The following is a 21,570-nucleotide window of genomic DNA, read 5'->3' as shown; positions in this document are numbered from 1 at the left end:
GCTTTGATAATGCTTTTTTCTCTTTTGTGCTGTAAAAGACTGAACACATGCTCAAAGCTAAGTAGCTGCAATTAACTCACAGCTACTAAATGAGATAAAACAAATTAACAAGTACATTAAGGATGCTGCAACAAGACTAATATCATGGAGCAAAAAACATACAATTTCTAGGTTACAACAAAAATTGTTTTGAAATCCTATTTTTCATGAAAAAAGGAAAAAAATAAAGAATTTATTTACTTGCATTTTTCTTTTAGATGTTAGAAAATGGGTTAGTTTTGTACACAAAAATAGCTTACTGAATTTTTTTTGATGTTTTTGTATTTTTCAGGAAGTTATAGTGTATCAAGATTAAATCAAATCATGCTGCCTAAGTTCTTCTCCTATTAATTCTCACAATTAAGAATAATATATAATATTGGAAAAAAACCCTGAACTTTAAATTGAGTTCAATGACAGAGTTCAGAAAGACTTGTTTTTCCTGTTACAAATTATTAGATTGTTTTACCAAGAAGGCCTAATTTCTACAGAAATTGATGATTCCAGCCCTTGTGGTGCAAGGTGTTCAAGCAGTGTTGTTTTTCCAAACTGGAATGAGAAAACCTATCCCATTCTCACAGACTATGAAGTGTCACCTCACACAGTGGTGTGGAGATGTCAAAGCATGCAGGCTGTCCCTGCAGTCTCTTACCCTGAGTCATTTATGAACTTGTCACTTACCTCACTACCATTTATACATGTCAGTCTGAATTTGGGGCTGGCTGAGTCTTAGAGGAAATAAAAGGTCAGATTTTCAAAAGCTTACAGTGGTGGAAATCTGTGAAAGGCAATGGCTGTGGATCTGGTACCCAGGCACTATGCTGGCAGAAACTAACTTACTTGGCCAAAGGAGAAAAGTGTAGCATGAAAAGAAGGAAAATATTTAATAATGTGTGAGTTAAGACTCTCTCTGCTTTAACTTAGGTTTTTTCCAGCTCTGCAAGGCTGTTAAGTTCTTCCAGCCTGTTTTCCTCACATACACTGAAAATACAAAGGAAACCAGAATACAGAAACTTAGCCAAACACAGAAAGAGACATGGACAATTTTGAATTTGACTATCATATACTAGAGACCCACAGAATCAGTCTCTAATGTTAGCTTTAGAAGATTATTACATGGAGGAACTATCTTATGAAAAAATTTTGACGCTCACTTCTCTGGAGTGAATGTTAAACAAGAATAATTCAGAAAACATAAGACAAATCAGGATTTTTTTATTTTTACAACTCTTCGGCTGTAGCAAAACCCATATCCTTTATTTCTTATTTGTGAAAAATGAACAGAGGATCTCTTAGGCTAGTTAGCAATCAGTATCTATGAAATCTTGCTAAATTACAGAAAACATAATCAAATTTACTCATGCGAGTCCCTAGAAAAATTTTCACAAATACAAAACCCCAAAACTTGCTATAGCAGCAGTACTGAGATGACAGGCTTGCTACAGACACTTCAGTGATTAATCTTACCTGTAAGAACCATATATGACCTTCTTACAGTCAACAAGAATGAATTTTTGTTCCATTTTTCCATGGAATTTTGCTCCTGTTTTAGAATAGTAATCTTGTCCTTTCACAGTCCGCACCCTCATATTCTGAAAAAAACAATCAAAACACTTTATTTCATCTACTGTAGTCCACGTTTAACATTCAGAGGGCTAAAATTCAGAGGAGCAGTAGGAGAAAAGTTAAATTATTACATATTAATAAATTCTGCAGGGAATGAAATACTGATCCAACTTATCACCTAGGGACCAAAATGGCTGGTTACTGCTTTGGCTTCAAGACTGATGAGATTCCCCAGGCCGTAGAAAATGAAATTCTGCTTTTCCATAGCGACAACTTCAGAAAAGAGGTTCTGGCAGAAAACACCTTCAACAAGGGGAGAGAGGTTTTGCACTGCAAAAAAAAACTCTTTCCATCAGCTGATGCACATGTTTATATGATCTCCAAGTACCTAATCTAATCATAGAGAACACTTAAAATACCCAGGATCACTTTTATTTTAGTTCAACAAGGCTGTTGTGTCTACAAATACTTATTCCCTACTCCAAGACCATCCATTGAATGATACCACCTGGTGCTAGAATCCCTTGCAGATTTACCACCAATAAAATTTATCTATCAGCTTTGCACCATGAGATCAATCCCATTTTTAAATGCAGAGACACTAACACAACGTGCATAGGTAGCACAAACTCAATGCAGCAGCTAATTTTGAATTCTATTAAGCTTTATGCTTTATTCATGCAAACGCAGTAAATGGCACTTGGGAAATTTTCCACACTGGATCTCAAAAATGTGGTGAATTTTTATCCCAGACTACTGATGAAACTGATTCAGCTAAGTCAGCATGTTGTAATTTTTCTCTCTCTTGGGTTTTTATGCTCATAGAAATAGAAAATTTGAAAGAAATTGTTACTATACCTCATGGACTGTACTAATAACAATTTTCCAGAAGTTCTTATGGGGATGTAGAAAAAAGACACATTTAACAGAAATTGTTACACAAAAGGTGCTTACCTATCTAAAATTTATATTCAATGCAAACCAACCTACAAGCATCTACTTCATGTAAATATGAGACAAAATGCTTCACAAGAGATAAAAGTAGCTTGGAAGGTAACTGTGAATGATCACAATATTTACTGCAGTTTCTAGCCTTGGAATAGTTTTTCCAGCAACCCTAAGCTTTCCAGTGGGAGTAAAATCCATAATTTAGCATTGGCAGTAAAAACCAAGAATCTACATGATTACTACATACTCTGTACATATGGAAATGGTGGCATGTAAGACCTGTGAGTAGACAGGAATGTCACACTTCACCAGGACTGCCACAAGGGCAGGCTGCAGATCACAGCACATGTGCTCTCTAAAGGTCAGCTATAGGTGGAAGGGTTGCTCATGAAGCAAATGGAAAAGACTGTGTACATGGTAATTCCAGTAAAATCAGGAGGATTAAATAAATAGGGTAGGATAGGATAGGATAGGATAGGATAGGATAGGATAGGATAGGATAGGATAGGATAGGATAGGATAGGATTGGACTATCTCAGATGGAAAGGAGGTACAATGATCATCTACTCCAATACCTGACAAATTTTGAACTGACCAAAAGTTAAAGCAACTTATTAAGGGCATTGTCCAAATGCCTCTCAAGCACTGGTGGGCTTGGGGCATCGATCACTTCCCTAGGAAGCCTGTTCCACTGTTTAACAACTCCCTTGGTGCTTCCTGATGCCCATTCTAAACCTCCTGTGGTCGGCTACACCATTCCCATACATCCTGCCACTGGATACCAGGGGGAAGAGACCAGCATCTCCTCCTTCACTTCCCATCCTCAGGAAGCTGTAGAGATGTTCAAACTTACAAATTCATTTAAAATTCCAGTCTATAAAGTGTGACTGAGTTTGCAATACAGTGACATAAGCCTTCATTATCTATGGGAGCACTTCTACATTTGCCTAAAACATATGAAGTTCTGGCAGATAGAGGCTGTAGGAGTTTTAAAGATAGCATCTACTACAATCCAATTAACTTAATCTTTCCAAACAGAAAATTCAAAAATTAGGATAAAATATCCATGATATGAAAGCACATTTCCAAATAACACAAGCTTTCTAAATCAGTGTATATTTCAGCGTTGGTTTCTTGAAACTTTTATCAAATGAAAAATCCAAACACAGAAGCCAGAGTTACACTTAAAAGCTGCTGAGTTGGAAAATTAGGGTTTAACTCAAGTTATCAAAGTTATTTAAACTTCATTCACTGCTAGGAGAGTTTTTGTTTTGCATTTTTGTCAAGCTTTGAAAAAGCTCAACTCCATTAAAATGTAGTCAATGCAGCTCAGTTAGAATGTACAAAGACAGCATTTAAGAATTACTTTTGTTCGTGAGCTATATATCTAGCAAATGTAAAACATGTCTAGCAAATATAAAACATAAAGTTTATCTCTTAAATAGATAAACACAAGAAGTATTATCTAGAAGTGCTGTAACATTTTAAAAGGTAAAAAATTTAAAAGCAAAAATACAGGTGGATACTTAGGTCTATTTTCAGAACTAGCTACAAAAGAATTAGTAACAACCCAATTTGCATTACTGAATGCCAGGTTAAAATAAATTTGCATCTCTAACTGCTAATCACTTTTGCCAACCTAATGTTCTGTCTTTTAAGTTTTCTGCATTCCAATTAGAAGTTTTCTTCTTGAGGAAAATCAATTTTTGTGCTTTTCCAAAGTGATCTTGTTGAACTTTGAACAAGCCCTGAAGAAAATAATTTCTTCACCAGCAGCTATTCAAGCTTCAACTAATTATGTTAAAAGCTTTTATTTGAAAGATAAATACTAGAGAAATATTAATTCCTGAAAAAGAAGAAAATCCTGAAATTTACCCATTCTAAAGATAACCATAATAGTTACCCCTTACTTTAATAAGATCCTGTGAATTAGTAAAGAAATTTGCATTTACTTTGATGACTGTTTTACCCAGTTCTATATACCACATAATTATATGTGTATTTCAGACATATTTAATCATATTTAATCATATTTATGTCATTATAATTTGAAAAAGGTAACTTGAGAGCAGCTTATACATTTTCAAGTACCCATAACAAGTAATGCTGGCCTAAAGACATGCCAGCTGAACACATTAAATGTTACTTAGATAATGTCTGATCAGTATTGGACAGGATATAATCTGGGAATCAATGCTGGAGGCACAACCAAGTCTAATGGCTTGCAAATTACCACACTACACCAAAAAAAAGCTTTGCCTTAGGTACACATAAATTGATATGTAAGTTTAACTAGGCATATGTAAAAAAGGAATACAATTATTTACATTAAATTCCTGGGAGGTTTTAAAAAAAAAATTGTAGTCACTGTAGTCACTCTGTTGCTTTTGTTTACCTCCTCTTCAGTATTTCTCCCCTTGTAGCTTTTCAATCCCTATTCCCTGATTCTGAACTCTTTTCTTCCCTTGGTAGGTCATCCATTACCAGATGGGAACGTGACAAGTGGCAGAGATCATGCTTACCTTTCTCACATAACACTTCCTTTTCCTGCACAGTTCATGCAGCATTCTTCACCAGCTCTAAACCCTCTAATTAAGGTGCCAGGAATGCACGCTTTTATTAATCACCCAAAATCCCAAATCACCCAAACCATATCTGGAATATGGAAACGATGCATTTCACTTGGGATTAGAAGCAGTAAGCATACACACACTGAATTACAAACCCCATCTGGTATGAAATGCTGGGCAGGATGGAACTCCTGCCTGGTTTCATTCTCAGGCTATAGGACTGTCCTAACAGCAGTGTACTCATCACAGCATCATTGTAATCACTCATTTACAAATGGATCTCCTCTCTTGTCCAAGAGTTTACAGGATGCTCAGGAACATTTAAAACATCCAGTGGCTGCAGTTTAAGAATAGCCACCAGTGCTATCCAGTTAAATGACACTCAATGATGAACAAGAAACAAGATCTAGCCTCTTTTCTGTACATTTTCTGCACATTTTCTGCACATTTTCTTTACATTTTCATTCCAGAGTGTGCCACACAAGCATGATTTAAAATTTTGAAGTATTATTCACCACTACACATTTATTTTCCTTAGCAAAATTTCTCCAATATCATAACTAGGTACAGTGAATATACTGGTCTCAAATATTTAATTTCAGCACTTTTTATTTGTAGGCACTGCTTTTATCAGTGTTCCATTACCTGCCCTGTATTTGCTGTCAAGAATATGCACAAAGAAAATGGACGTCTACCTAATATTTAGCCTAACAGTTTTAAAGGAAAAATAGTCAAATTTTTCATATTGTTCCTCATTACTATAATTATTTATTGTCCTGTGCATCTCTTCTCTAGTACAACAAAACAGGTCATAGAATGATAGAATATCAGATTGGAACGGACTTCAAGGATCATCTGATGCAACCATTCTTCGCCGAAGTACAGTCTGGTCAAGATGGCCCAGCATCTGCCCTTGAGTCTTAAAAGTATGCAGTGTTGATGAATCCACCACTACCCTGAGGAAATTATTTCAATTATTTTCACAGTGAGAACACAGTGATTGTTCTCACTGTGACAGTTTCCTCCTGGAATCTCTCCAGGAGTAATTTTTTCCCAAGACCCTTCATACTTTCCATGTGACTCCTTGTAAAAAATTAGTCTCTAGCCTCTTTGAAGCCTCTCTTTCATTACTAGAACACAGTGATCAGGTTTCCCTTTCTCTTCTCAAAGCTGAAAAAACTCAATTCTCTCAGCCTTTCCTCATATGGCAGCTTCCCAGTCCTTGGATCATCTTTGTGGCCCTTCTCTGGACCTTCTCCAGCCTGTCCACACCTTTTATACATAGTGGGGATGAAAACTGAACCCACTATTCCAAGTGCTGAGCAGAGTGGGACAATGACTTGTTCATCTCTGCTGGTGATGCTGTTGCTGATGCAGCCCAGCACGGTGCTGGCTTTCCTGTCAGGAGCAGCACACTGCTCACTCACACTGAGCTCGTCACGGGCAGAACCCCAGCTGGTTATATCCCAGCCTGTGCTGCATGCCTGGATTATGCTTCCCCAGGTGCAAGAGTTTATCCTCATGCTTCCTGAACTTCCTAAGGGCCTTGCTAGCCCACTCTTGGAGCTAATCCAGGCCCTCCTGCAGGGTGCCTCTCCCTTCCAAAGTGCCCATTTATTCACCCCGTCTGGTATCACCAGCAACCTCTGTCAGGGTACGCTTGATCCTCTCATCCAGATGGCTTATTAAAGGATATTAAACAGCATTGGGCCCAGAACTGATCCCTGGATGATTCCACTTGTGACAGATTGTCAGTTTAAAAAGTAGCTATTGACCACATATGTGCTGTACAAATGCCAAAGAGTTTTCAAGTTTGCTTCTATTCTGACTTTGAATATGACTCAATGACCACTCAAGACTTGACTGGAGTCTGGTCCTTATCACAGAAGTTCGCCCACAGGTACAACATCATGCTGCAAGTGCCTATTCAATAACCAAATTTGCCTTAGATGTGGAAGTACTGGAAAATTTTTGATGATTTTGGTAACACTAGTAGAAAAAACAGGCTGCAAGCAGGTCTCAAGAGCAGCTTCTACTGTGTATTTAAACATATCTGGAAGTAGATTTCACAGAAGGAAAGTGAAATCAATTAGTGGTTTAATTTTCCCTTTCCCTCAATTTATTAAAAATATTAAGGATTATCAGGTAATAAACAGGTCCTGCCAAACAGCTTTCAATATCCTCCTGTAGCAAAATGATTCTTCATTATTAGCAGAAGAGTAAAAAAAGAGGCTCCTCCAGAGCATAGAACCTCCACCGTCTCACCTCATATCAAATAAAATACCTGCCAGTAGCAGAAAAAAAAAATACTTATTAGTTTCTGAAAAATTACCTGGAAAAAAAATGTTTGAATCTGTAACAACTCTTCATCTCTCTATGCAAATGAATTGCTAACCAAGTAAGTCAGACCAGGGACAAAGTTAATGAAAGAAGCTTAGGTAGAGGAAAAAAAAAAAAAAAGAAGCAAAAAAAAAAAAAGAAGCAAGCCAATTAATTACTGAGGACAAATGTAGTACAGCCAGAAAATGAATGGAACTAGAAAAGAATAATGGGAAAGTACAGGAAAGGAATTATTCGGGCTTCACTGATGGATGTGATGTCAAGATGAATACTGACTAAGAAACAACCTACATGAAAAGATGCTGCAGGAAAGATTAAAAATTATTCTAGTAACCCCTGTTTTCCTAGTTTCCTACATGGAATTCACAAAATAACAACAGAATATATGGTCCATCCATTTTTCAGCTGTATGTTTCGAAAAAGAAGAAAATATGCCCTGAATTTGGAGTCAGACTTCAGATGAGAAAAACTGTCTGCACAGACATTTAATGAAGAATTATGAACAAAATCCTCTTTCTTTTCCATACAGAAGACTACTTAGTTGTAATTGTGAATTAAAAAATACAGTATTTTTCATTACTGCATTTCAGGTTTTTTACTGATTCAAAGGGAGAGAAAAAGAGACAGAGGTGTTGAGTCTGAAACACTTTGCAGAAAACTCATCACAAGTGTAAAGACTAAGAAGCATCATCCATACTCCAACAAGACTGAACCAAATCATGCCAGACAAGAACAAGACCATTGCTGCTGGTGCTACATTTTCAGGAAAAAGAATAGACCCACACAGTTCTGTTCTCTTCTTGCCCTTCTCTTCACTGTTCTGGTCTTGCCCTTCTCTTCACTGAATAGAAGGGCAAAACCAGAAGCCAAGAGTACACAAAGTTGCAGATGTTTATCTTTCTTTCTGAACCTTGAGAAATGTGAAAAAGAGAAAGGGAGAAAACATCTTCAAAATACTGGCTGTTCTTTCATAGTCACCTGCATTTCCCTTTTATCCTCTAAAAAGGCAAAGGAGTTAATATGAGGAGTAGTAAACTGCTATTCTCAGAGCAACAGTCACTGGGAGTAGCCCATGGCTGAGAAGACCATTAATTTGAACAGCTTTATTACAAGCTAAACTGGAAACTCAGCACACAACAGGATTATTACTTAGCTCTTTGGCATATATTTTTTATTTTCTGATTAAAGTATTCTAACTTAACCTTGCAGAATAAAGATGTATTTTATTTCTCCCACCAAAACCCAGAAATCTATAAAACACAGTGTCACTGAAGAGGCTACATACAAACCTCTCCAATCCCCACTAATCCATACAAAATCCACTCTGATCTATGTATATTACATTTTAAACCATAATATAAATACTTAAAAGTCTATAAAACTGCCTTAAAAAGAGAACCTTGAATCCAAAGAATGTAAACTTTTGAAACCACTGTTCATGGAAACAGTTTTCATCTTTTGAAAATGCAGATGGCATTTTTGAGACATCACTTGAAAGACACAGGCTTAATTCTTTTTTTTTTTTTAAATTTTGGAAGGAAAAAACTCATTTCATATATAGACATAGACCATTTTTGGCAACCTCTATGGCATAATTAACCCAAGTAATCAGCAAATGGTGATATCTCAAGTTCCAGAACATGGAAGTACTGCCAAATACTGACTTCATGAAGGCAATCACTACCAGTGTTTATAAAACACCACAGTTTTGGTGGTTGTTCCTCAGAAGTTCCCATCACTCTGTGTATTAGGCAACCAGAGACAAAGAAACAAGCATGGAAAGTAGAACGGGAATACTTCTGAGGATGTAAGTCAACACTACAGAATAAAAAAGGGTATAAAACAGAGTTTGCTCCAAACATCTACCAAAAAAGTCCTCTTTATCCTCACAAATACTCCACATCTCTCTCCGATTCCTGGACTGGGTTGGGTTCTTAGAACAGGTGCTGCTATAAAGAGCTTTTATAATACTTTTGACTGGCATGAATGAAGCTCAACTAGTTACAGAGGTAAGCGATTTCAAGTGGAACTATGAGTTAAGGCAGTGCTCAGAACTTTGCAAAAAGACATTGACAACATCCTTGGAACTTCTTTAGTACTGTCAGCAGTACAGTAAACCAACAAGTATTTATGAAGCACTTACGTCAGCTCAGTGCAGCTCATGGTTTATATTCTAATCCCTGATAAACCTTTAGGCAGTGCAGGACATCTCATCACAATGTAAATGTCGTCTTGTAATCTCTCTTACAGGATAGAATTACATATTTAATGTGTAAAAGGAATATGACAAAGCACAGACATGGAAATATGGATTTTCAGGAAAACACTACAAAAATAAATCTTGGGCCTCCTGAAGTATTTTAATGCAGAACCTTAAAGAAGAAATCATGAAATGAAGTACACAAATTTATCTAAGTCTTATGACTTTATTTGCAGGCAACTATAGGAGAAAGGATAAAAAGAAGCTTAGTTTTTCAGTATTCCTAAATACACAATAATGGAAAAATATTTTATAAAATATATATGGAAGTGATGATATTCTATGAAATGCTCTTGTTTTGACACCTGAAAAAGATGCTTTTAAATATATATATATATATCTGTAGAGAAAGTTCTGCTGGGAGCTTACCTATTTACACCTGGTTTTTAATTTGAAAAATCAGTATTTAATAACCACTCTTCCAATAATAATCACTTTTCAGTGGGCTGTGGAGGAGTAAGTAGTGAATGTTCATGCAAAGGAAGACAGTATGCCTTACCCTGAGCCTCTGAACTTGACAGCCTTGTTTCTCTGTCATCTTCAGAAAGTGACTGAAGTTCGATTCATCAAGCAGGATATACACTGCAATCCCTCTAGTAGATGCTTCCACGATTTCTCTAAAAATATCCACATCTGTAAACATATCCATAACAATGGCAATGACCTGAATCAAACAGGAAAGACACAAATTATTGTATTGCATAAATCATATATAGAATTCTTCACTGAAGCCTGCACTGAGCAGCTAATACGAATATTTTTTACACATTAAAATGTTCTAATTCCTATGTAGTTCCACTTAACCTGAAAGCTTTGAAGACCACTGGATCTTCTTTTTGAGAAATCAAGTGAGCATCAGGGTGATGTTTGCCAGAAGTACCAAAGTCCAGCAAAATTAGTTGTCTTGGTTTTGTCTGGAATCAAGTTGATTTTGTTCCTAATAGATGGTACCATGCTGTGGCTGGGATTTAGCACAAGAATAATGTTAATAACAAACTGATGTGGTTGTTGCTAAGTAGTGTTTATCCCAAGTGAAGGACTTATCAGTGTTCCATGCTCTGCCAGTGAGCAGGTGCATAAGAAACCAGGAGGAAGCACAATCAGGACAGCTGACCCAAAGTGGCCAAAGGGATATTCCACACTGCAGAATGTCAAGGTCAGAGTGTAAACTGAGGGGAGTTGGCTGGGAGGGGCCAATCACTGCTCAGGAACTCTCTGGGCATTGGTCAGTGAGTGGTGAGCAACTGTAACGTGCATCACTTGTTTTATTGGACCTTACCTCTCCCTCTCTCTCTCTCTTATCCTTTTACTTACAATTATTGTTACAAATACCAATAGTATCCTTTTATTACTATAATATTTTACTTTCTGTGTAACAATATACTTTACTATAGTAAATTTACTTATTTAATTATTAATCTGTTCTTATTTCTACCCACAAGAGTTTACTTCTTTCCAATTCTCTCCTCCATACCACTAAGGGGGTGAATGAGCAAGTGGGTGGGTGGAACTTTGTTGGTGGCTGGGGTTAAACCATGGGTGTGTGTAGTGACTGGTTTTATGAGGGAAAAGGAAACTCAGCAAGGGTTCCCTCCCAGAAAGGAGGGAAAAACAGCAATACAAATGCTGTGGAAAAACATTCAAAATACAATTGCATGATGCATTAAAAAAAAATCAAATAAAATTACTTTAGACAAGGCTTCTCAGTCTTTCATTATTTTCTCTAAAGCTAATGGCTCAAGAGCTGGAAGCAGCTAATAAGCAGACACTGAAGAGCTGGAGGCACTCTTACTGGGACAAAATGTCATCAGCCTGTGAGAGCTTGGCTCAAGAAGATCAGCATGCTGAACAGCAGCTACCAACACCCTTCAATCCACAGGGATAAAGCAAGCGTGTCTCATTTGGAAAAGCAATGTCCCTCTAGTGGTATTTTAGATATATATATATATATATATATATATATATATATATATATATATATATATAAATGTCGTACTGTTGACATAACTTTAGTAATTTGGGAAGAACTTCTGTTGAAACGTGAAAGGAAATAAGAGGAAGAACCAGGGTCTGTGTAACTTGTAAAGGTATTATTTTTATCCACTAGTATATTCATGGAAAGTTCCAATGAGATGTCTTAGGTGCAAATTCAAACCAAATAAAACATTTCACAGATATCAGAGCAGGTTTTACCATTTTCACTAATCTTTAAACTACCTATACATCAACTTCAAAGGTGTAATTGTTAAGTTGCAAGTACTCATCCTATTCTAGACCTGAAATATTTACCTCACACAGGTAAATGCTGTGGCACACAGCCAGGTAAAAGTTATGTCTCCAGTCGGTTGTACAAATTACCTTTTTTGAATCCCAACTGCTTAGAACTAAAAGCTTCATTTATTTTGAACATGTAATTAAATCACTAGAAATATAAATGAGAGAAGACTTACATAAAGTAACAGTAAAATAACAATGAAAACAACTAGAAAAGTAAAAAGACAACTCCCGAATAAGAGAAAAGGAACAAACTTGGCCTCTTCATTACATGTCACCTGGCAATAAAGAGTCTTCACAAATCCACCAGTCAGAGGAACTGAATAGCATCAAAGAATTCCATTCTTTTGAAAATCTTAGGTAACATGCCAATGCTCTACCTCATTTCCTTTACTGAGTTTTTGAAAGTAAAACCTAAACACTAAGCGTGTTTTTCTCCAGTACAGAATATGTTTCTTTATCTGAGGACTGAAAACATGAATGTTTATCTTGACTCTAAGGATCTCATCACTTTCAGACTGCACCTTCTGCTTGGTCTTGTTTCTGAGATACACAGTGTTAACTGAACAAGGCAACCCTATTTATTCATCTATCTTCTTTCCCTTGTATCCAAGAAGGAAAGTGCCAAGACAGATCAAGTATGGTAGGTAAAGACCAAAAAATAACCTGTTCTCAAATTTGAGTCTGTTTCATTACCTGTTTATCCCTTCCTGTGAACTCCCTAATTTCTTCTTAGAATTTTCTTTTCTTCAGATCTTCAAGAAATGGGTGCTCATTGCATTCTAGGATCAATTTAAACGTAAAGAAAAAATCCTGAATGGATTCATTAGTGTTGTACACTGAAACAAGTACATCCATTTGTGCATTTCCTACAAACCAGAGGTGACTCTTGTTGAATATCCTCATTAGGCTGCCCATTTACTCTTAGCCACACTCAACACTCTATTAAGCACAAACAAAATTAGGCTTGGCTGCTGGAGTGCCAAATTTGAACAATGCATACAATATATATATAATACACATACAATATGTAAAAAGTCATTAACAGTGATAAGGTAACTTCTGCATACTGCTTTCCATAAACCAAAACAGATGTCTGACCATAAAATATAGATTTTGATTCAGAAAAAGTGGATTCCATAAAGGTCATGGAACAGTCTGGCCTTTAAATGTATTAAACTTTTTTTTTTCTCCTTTTAATAGGAGTGTGTGTATATTTCCCCAGTTTCCATATTTTGCGGCAGAAGAGAGTATTGCACATGGGAAAAGACAAAGCAAATATGGTATTCAAGGTTCCAAGTTTTGATTAATTAGGGAGACCAAGATTAGGAAATTACTTCAGTGAGGTATTCTATAATGTGTACCTACCTTTAATTAAAGCTGCAAAAACAGCTGCAGGATTAGTTACTTGCTGCATCACTTTGGAAGAAAAGATTTCACTGCTGTGTTTTTACTTTTGTTTTTGCAATTGCAGAGCTAATTTTCACCCTGGTACTTACAAGAACACAACAGTGGATTCCAGCAAGGAAGAAAAACTGATATAATTCAAACTGCAGAAATACATCAGAAAATTGCCTATTTCATACATCCTGTTTCTTTTAGGCATTACAATACTATCCTGACTCAAGTAAACCTCCTCAAGGCAGAAAGCTATAATGTCATACAGGAGGTTTCCTTACAAACTGCCTTTTTTTCCAAAGCATATTTGTTTTCCACAATGCAAAGATCTTTTTAAAAGGAACCACTCATGCTTTTGAAGCAAATACAGTGGCCTTCCAACCATTCCAGGAAAACTGGATGGGTACAGCAGTTTTTTGATGAAAGCACCAGAATTCTGTGAGAACTTTCCAAACCTTGTCAAACTGATTATCACCCTGATCAAAAATGACCCTCTTTTGGGAACAGCTAAGCAAGTGTGTTACAAGAAGGAGAAAACAGTTGCTAGAGCAGACACTTGCTGTGCACAACATCACACAGCACTGAAATTATGCACAGCAATGGGGAACTACCACCACCTGGGTGGGTATTGCACAGAAGAGCACATTTCAATGATCAACTAAAAGTGAGGACAATTCAGAAACCAGTTTTTATGCTAATGTTCTTCTCCCAAAATTATCTTTGATTGTCACTGATAGTATTTTTATCTTATCTACCCATTCTTTTTTTTTAAGTGATTATTATTTTTAAGCTTAAAATTTGGTTTCAATTATGTCCTTACAGAACAAGAAAATCTGCTAAAGTTAATAAGCACAAAATTATTCCTAAGGAGTCTGACCAAATGCTCAATTTAACTGAAGGCAGCAGTAGAGCCATATGCTATTATCCTTCTTACTGTCTTGACACTAAGACTACGCTTTGCAACAGAAAAGTAAACTACACACCCTTCTTTGGCATTTAGAAACATGTAAATACAGAGAGGACAGTATAATTTTGTTGAATAAGACTATTTTTATGCAAATATTCTAAACAATCTTTTTCAGAAAGCTGATCTATTTAATTTGCATGTAAGTGAGTAAAGTACCATTGTAAAGCTGAGTATCTCTAAACTGTCATCACTCTGTACAAATACAGAGTATTCTTTTCATTTTTTTAAAGTTCTTAATCCTCAATTTCAGTAAGTGACTGACTCCTACAAAAAGTACCAGTGACAAGGTTCATGAAAGACACATATACATTTGTTTGTTGGTTAAAACAAAAAGCTATAGCTGGAATATCCTGCATATCCTTGATAAACAGGAGATTATGTCCATGGTAACATGGCAACAGAGTGGATAACATGACACAGTAAATGGAGGCCAATGTTCAGTTCTGTGGTATAGGGTAAATTACTGCTACTTTGGGCCCATCCATGTGCATTGTATCTGCTTAGATGGTTCTCACCTTCAGAAACTAACTCTATCCAGAGGCTTATCCAGAAAGAAGTTGCCAATCCCAACAGTTACACTTATCAATAAACATCCCCTGAGCATGTCCAGGGGAGGGCCACCAAGAGGGCACTTGCCCTGTGCAGGCCTCATGAAGGAGCTGGGCTGTTCAGCCTGGAGCAAAGACGGCTTCAGGGAATCTTACAGCAGCTCCTGGTACTTTACAGGGAAGCTCTAAAGGGACAAGGTCAGGCTCTTAGCAGTGGTGGCAGGACAGAAGGCAATGGTCACACTGAAAGGAGAGCAGTTCTGCCTGGATACAGGGAAGCCCCTTATCCCCACAAGGACACCCCAGCAGTACTGCAGGTTGCCCAGCGTGGTCCAGTTTGCATTCTTGGGGGTTTTCAAGCCCCTGCTGGATAAAGCCCTGGGCAACCTGTTCAGATATTACCACTAGCCATGCTCTAAGGGAGGCTGGGCTGGAGACTTCCAAACTGACCAAAGGCTGCAACTCAATGATTCAGAGATCTTCATTCCCATCATTTTCAAAACAAAAGCAAATTCTGCCATGTTTGGCAGTCATTATAAACTTTGCTGTGAGGCCTAAAGAAAACAGAGACTATAAAAAGAGAACATAGAGAAATAAAGGAGTTTTTCTGCTTTACTTATTCCATTTTTGATAAGAAAAAATAAGTGGATTTTAATCTTCATTGAGTTTCAGGACATCAAAGTCAACCTTTTTAATAAGTGTGCGCTGAAATTCAAGCATAAATGTAACAAAAGGCCTTTACTGTTAGCACTCAGTAAGTCTATTTTGTGAACTCTTGACAGTTTCATTATCTCAGCATTACCACTTCTTTCACAAATATGAATTATGATTCTCCAGGTTATATATTGCAGTGTGTGTCATTTAACAACTCCTTTGCTATAAACAGTAAAAATACACGAGTCCTCCACTCAAACTGCTTGCTTAGGCAGGCTTTACTAGGGACACCTACCAATATCAATAATCTAGTAAAGAATAATGCTGAAGACCTACGCTACACTGCAAGAGTATTGATTTCTTGTAACCCACATGGCAGCTTACTCTGGGCATTACATGACAAAAATCCATACTGCTGTGCAGTGCTTTACATGTCACCACCCTTTCTCACCCCAAGAACAGAGAACCACATCTCTGACAGAATTATTAATTCTATTTTCATTGACCTTTCTCTGTTACTCCAGTCCTCTTTTTGCAGATCTCTGTTTTGGGGAGGATCTCCTTGAGGCACAGGCTCAGTGCTGTCTGAGTCTGGCCCTTCTCAGAGAGCAGGCAATTCCAACAGGGCTGTGTGCCATGCTGCTAGAACAGCAGGCAGGCAGCAAATGGACTGCTGAGTTTCTGGCATCAGAAGAGACAAATTTGGTGGTCAATGCAAACAACCTTCCCTCTAGTAAGCTATATAATATGTCCCACAAATTACTGTGGTTCTTTTCTCAATTATTATATTATGTTGCTTTTTATGGTTGAAGGTTTAGGTCCCGTTTACTTTTCCTGCAATTCATATTAACAGCTCCCTATTAAATCATCTGTTATCCTTACTTTCTGGCACTGTTGCTCACACCAGAGTGCTTCTAAGACATAAGTTCATTAATTTGGTATTAATTTGCAAAATTGAAGACAGCCCTGAAATGCTTTGCACAACACATCCTTTTATTGCAAAGTCTACCTTGAAACCATTTGTCCTGGATGAATTGCTGAGGTCTCACAATACAGTAACAAATGAGAAATCTTGCAATAAAGTGCCAAAGTATAATGTAATGAGGGAAGGCCTTGCTCTGTAAATACAGGTTGATGCAATAATATAAATAGTAATCAACCATCTGAGTATTATCCATTCTCCTACAATTTCTGTGGCAATATAATGGAACAAATACTGAGATGATTTATACCTATGCAACATTCATGAAATTAATATCACTACTTGTTGCATTGTCACTTCTTGTATTATCATTGTAATTGACCCCCTGAGATCTTATTTAATATATTTAATTTGGCTCTACAGACACAGAGCAATATACCATAACTATGCAGTGTACTTGGAAATGTTCTCCCACTATTGCATTCTTTAAAAGCAATTTAATTAACTACAGGGTGAAGTCTGGCACTTCATTATTACAAGCAGCTACACCACCTCAGAATCATCTCTCCTAACCCTCACTTATCCTCTTTTCCTCCTCCTGCTCCAAATTAGTTCTACCATTTATTCTGAGGATAGAAAAACACATGCTCTCAGAACGAAGTACACTTTCTGTTCTGATCACCAAGCCTCATTTTATCATGCCACGTATCACCTACAAAATCTAAGAATTTTAAAGTAAAAACTAAATGTATGTGGAATAAAAATTAACTTCCAACAGGTACATGAGCAATCCTCAATAACCTTAAGAGTTTTTCCCTGCAACAGGACACGAGAAAAGCTCAACATCAACACAAAATCATATAAATAAGTTCACTGTACAGAAAACATAAACTAAACTTTTAGCTATCTCCTGCAATACAACAAGAAAAACCAGTGCAAACTATTAGAAAATTATGAAGGCGGGTAACCACATAGGGCAACTATACAAATAATTTTCACAGAATTCACAGGATAACAAGGATGGAAGAGACCTTAAAGATTGAGTCCAACCCATGCCCAAACATCTCACTAAACCATGGCACAAAGTGCCACATGCAGTCTTTTCTTAAACACATCCAGGGATGGTGATTCCACCACCTCCCTGGGCAGACCATTGCAGTACTTTACCACTCCTTCTGCAAAAAACTTTCTCCTAATATCCAGCCTATATTTCCCTTGGCACAGCTTAAGACTGTGTCCTCTGCTTCTGTCAATGGTTGCTGCCTGGAGAAAGAGACCAACCCCCCCCTGACTACAGCCACCTTTCAGGGGTTGTAGAGAGTGATAAGGTCACCCCTGAGTCTCCTTTTCTCCAGGCTAAACACACCCAGCACCCTTTTAAACTGTGCTTACCTGTGCAGTCCATATGGTATCTGTTCTGTCCAAGAAACACACACAAAAGATGTGCAGTAGGGGAACTTTCTAGCTACCAGTAACAGGAGAAAATGTTCTGATTCTATTGGCGAAAAGTAATATGGCAATAAAAACAGGAGCTCCGAGAAAGGATGCAATTTTACTTTGAAAAACACTGGGGAGATCAAATTTTTACAACGAAGAATCTTCTTAAAACAACACAAGAATTCTGCCTTTTGCTCAATTTGGGAACTTTTTTATAGCTTAATATGTCTAAAAAAAAGCAGATCAGAAGACCAGCATTAGATCTTCGACAGGTGAAACTAAAACCAAAGCAAAAGTAAAGTTTTCTGAAATGGAAATTAGTCTGTTTTCTCTGAAAAGTGAATGTATAGAAGCCTTCTGCATCACCTTTCAGAAAGCTATTGCAGGCCAAACTAACAAGTCATACATACACCACCTTAAAGTGACACCTTGTCTGTCACCTCTTGAAATTCATACAACTGGGAATTTTATCTTGCAAAACCAATGGGAGTGAGCTACCTTAATTCTATAAATGTGATGTTTATCTATGAGTTTGGTAGTTGTTATTCTGGCTGAAGGATTAGTAAGAACTCATCGTGAGCTGACCAAATTACAGGAGACACCTCCTCACTCTGGCCAGCAGCAGAGGCAGTAATTCCTCTGAAGCTTTACTTGCACACAGGCAGAACTGAGTGTCAGCAAGTCATGGCAACAAGAAGATAAAAGGGGATATTCCAGGGATTTTTCATGGGGACTTTCCAAAGAGCATTTATAAACCTAATCCTTGGAATGAAGGATCTGCAAAGGAACAGCTGCCGCTCAGTGCTGGGACACCACTATATTTACTTAAAAATATTTACCTAAATGTGCAAAAATCTGTCACACATCATTAAAACAAGTGTTCACAATGCTCAATTTTAACACTTTCCTTCCTGCTTGCAGTGCTCCCATCCACAATTAAAATGCTTTTGGTATCTAGCAAGCAAGTTGTGTTCTGTCACTGAGAACAGAAGCAGGCAGAGGTCCTACAGAAAAGGACATAAGGCAGCACAGAAAATCCTTGGCAAGATGGAGGGAACACATTTAGGGACCTTCCTCTGCCCTTTCTTCTCTTGCCATTGGTATCACTGCTGTGTTCCCAGAGCCATGTGGGCTGCAGCTGGACGCATAGCAAGATTTTAATATTTGTATTTAGCCCTTCAGAATGTTCATATTCAGTTGTTATGTTAAGAAGCTGCCAAGCTTTTCTTGAGGAAAGCAATTCAGAAAGGAAATGCCAGGATTTCTGACGGCCTATGACTCTGCTATACCACAATGGAAATTCACGACAAAAATCAAAGGTACTTCTCTAGCCTCTAGCTTTCTCTATGATGAATTTCAAAGACTTGCTGCTTCAGAAATACTTTTTTTATTTTAAAGAGTATTAACAGCTTCAATATGTGGGTTCTCATGGGATCCCTTAATATTTAGTGAATGTTTAGGCTACTTGAATTAATATTATAATGTTATACTTTTTATTTTAAATTTCTTTATAAGTAGAAACAATTATTCATGTGTGTGTATTTAGTGACTGCACAAAAACAAACAATGCACAGCAGTGTGATAAGTCTCAATTATTTTATTTTAAAGTTGCAGTAGTATGAGCTCCTACTACAAGGTTAAAAACTCTTTCAATACCTGAAATTATTATCTCACACCTAAGAACAAGGGAAAGTGATACCTCAAATGCAGGAGGGGATAAGGGGAAGGCAAAGGGACAAAAACATTTTTTAAAATGCATTAAAATTGTCCTTTCAAATTACTCCTGCTTAAAAATGCTCCTCATGCCACAGTAAACTAGATTGCACATTAATAGTTCTAAGTGCTCTTCCTGTGATTTCTTTCAAGAAATATTAAAAAAAACAACTGCTTATCAAAGAGTCAAAGTAAATGTATGAGATTTCAGCTAATCTAGATGACAATTCTAGAGAATATTTTGGGGGTTTGCCACTTTTAACAGTACATTTTGGTGGGATTTCTTAGATTAGGAATGATGTTCTGAGGCAGTCTGCCTTCCCACTGATTCATTTGGGTTTCCTCAAGAGTCCTGTACACATTTTCAATACTAAACCCCTCTTCCTTAGAGTTTATATATTGAAAAATGCTTGACAATGTATAAAACCCCACAATATAAATGAACATTTACAGGCTGTAAACTTTAATCTAACAAAAGCATTTCTTAAAGTACAGAACTTTGTTGGCATTTGTTAATTAGTTACTTGGAAACAATGAAAGATTCTCTTCATCAAAGGCAGGTTTGTAGGAAGAAGAGATGATTCAGACCAACTTTTCTAGACCAGGAAGGATAATTTTGCTTTTAAGTTTGCTTATGCAAGAGCTGTGTACTGTTTGCCATGTTTAAGACCTTAAGAGTAAACTGCCTGAAATCCCTTGCTCTTGCTTTCAAGAATAAGTAGGCACAGCAGGAACAACTTGCACAGAAGAGAATCCAAGAAGAAAGCTAGGTATGTAACACAGGAGTGGAAACTACTGACTGACTCCACAGTAGATGCTGGAAAAGAATGGAGTTAAATGAAAGTAAGTGTCCCAAAAGCAGGAAACACTTATTTTTGCATTTCTATGCACATGAAAACTTTGGTGGATCCAAGTCAGCAGACAAATCTGATGTGTTTCAGAGCAGCTTATGATTCAGAAAGACAGACTTTGGAACACCTATATGCAGTATGTTAGGCACAGTCCACATGGATGGCCTATCAACATTTTTAGCAAGTGGAAAAATAAAAGCATACAGTTGAGGAAGACTTGTAGGCCATGTACTGCTACGTCCACGAGTCTTACACCAGGGTGACCCTGCATCAAGCAAACACAAATTCATGCAAAGACTAATATTTTCTAAAATGGAAGACATTGCAACCAAGAGAAAACAAATCTATTTTTGTAGGCAGTGCCCAACTTAAAACAACAACAATAACAAAAATTTTAAAAATCCACAAAACAAAACAAACAAACAAAAAACCAAAATCCAAAACAAACAAAAAAAAGTTCAATCACTAGATATTTCAAATCAGTGAAAGGCTGCAGACCAATGAGCATGATCTGATTATATAACTGACTTTATGACCTTGATACCAAGAAACAAGTCCTAATTATATCATTAATTGTTGAAGGTTAGTCCTCCATAGACACTCAAAACTTCTTCCAGAAGGTAAACTGCATAAGGAACACTAGTAGAAGAAAATGTTTCAGAGATAAGCGTAGGAAAAAAAGAGGAATAAAAAATTGGGAATCCTTGCAGAAGACATTGTTGTATGTCCATAGAACTCCAAATGAGCTAGAAGCAATTCTGGTTAAAGACCTCCTCTAGGTTCATGGTCTAGAGAAGGTAATACCAAAGTGAAGAAAGGAAGCCTCAACGGAGGCTCCTGTTAATCTTTGGAAAGTAGCGGCATAATTTCTTTGTCTTTAGGTTAAGAAGGAGCATTACAGTCTACTGCAATAGAGTAATATTTGTTGCAGCTGCAATTAGCAGACCTGGATGGATCACATGCAAGACAGCTAAATAGTTTTGCTGTTGGTCATTTTTAATTAAACATTTGAGTATCAGAGAAATAATGATTATGGCCACAATTCAAGAAACAGCCTGATGACCCAAGCTGGTTGCTCAGCCT

General features: G+C 37.0%; 1 protein-coding gene across 2 annotated transcripts in view; it reads right to left on the bottom strand.

The window, feature by feature from the left end:
• Positions 1-21,570, bottom strand: part of FAM83B (family with sequence similarity 83 member B) — a 53,315-nt gene that overhangs the window by 7,081 nt on the left and 24,664 nt on the right. For both annotated transcript variants that reach the window (XR_009274554.1, XM_058802107.1), the window contains exons 3-4: positions 10,223-10,387; positions 1,507-1,631 (exon numbers count right to left, since the gene is read on the bottom strand). Coding sequence is in view for 1 of the 2 variants with exons in the window: in XM_058802107.1 (XP_058658090.1) it covers positions 1,507-1,631; positions 10,223-10,387 (290 nt within the window). In the remaining variant the exon portion in view is untranslated. The remainder of the gene's footprint in view (positions 1-1,506; positions 1,632-10,222; positions 10,388-21,570) is intronic.

The sequence above is a fragment of the Ammospiza caudacuta genome, chromosome 3 (genome assembly GCF_027887145.1).
Source record: "Ammospiza caudacuta isolate bAmmCau1 chromosome 3, bAmmCau1.pri, whole genome shotgun sequence".
NCBI classification, from domain to species: Eukaryota; Metazoa; Chordata; class Aves; order Passeriformes; family Passerellidae; genus Ammospiza; species Ammospiza caudacuta.
This window is presented reverse-complemented; position numbering and strand designations above follow the sequence as displayed.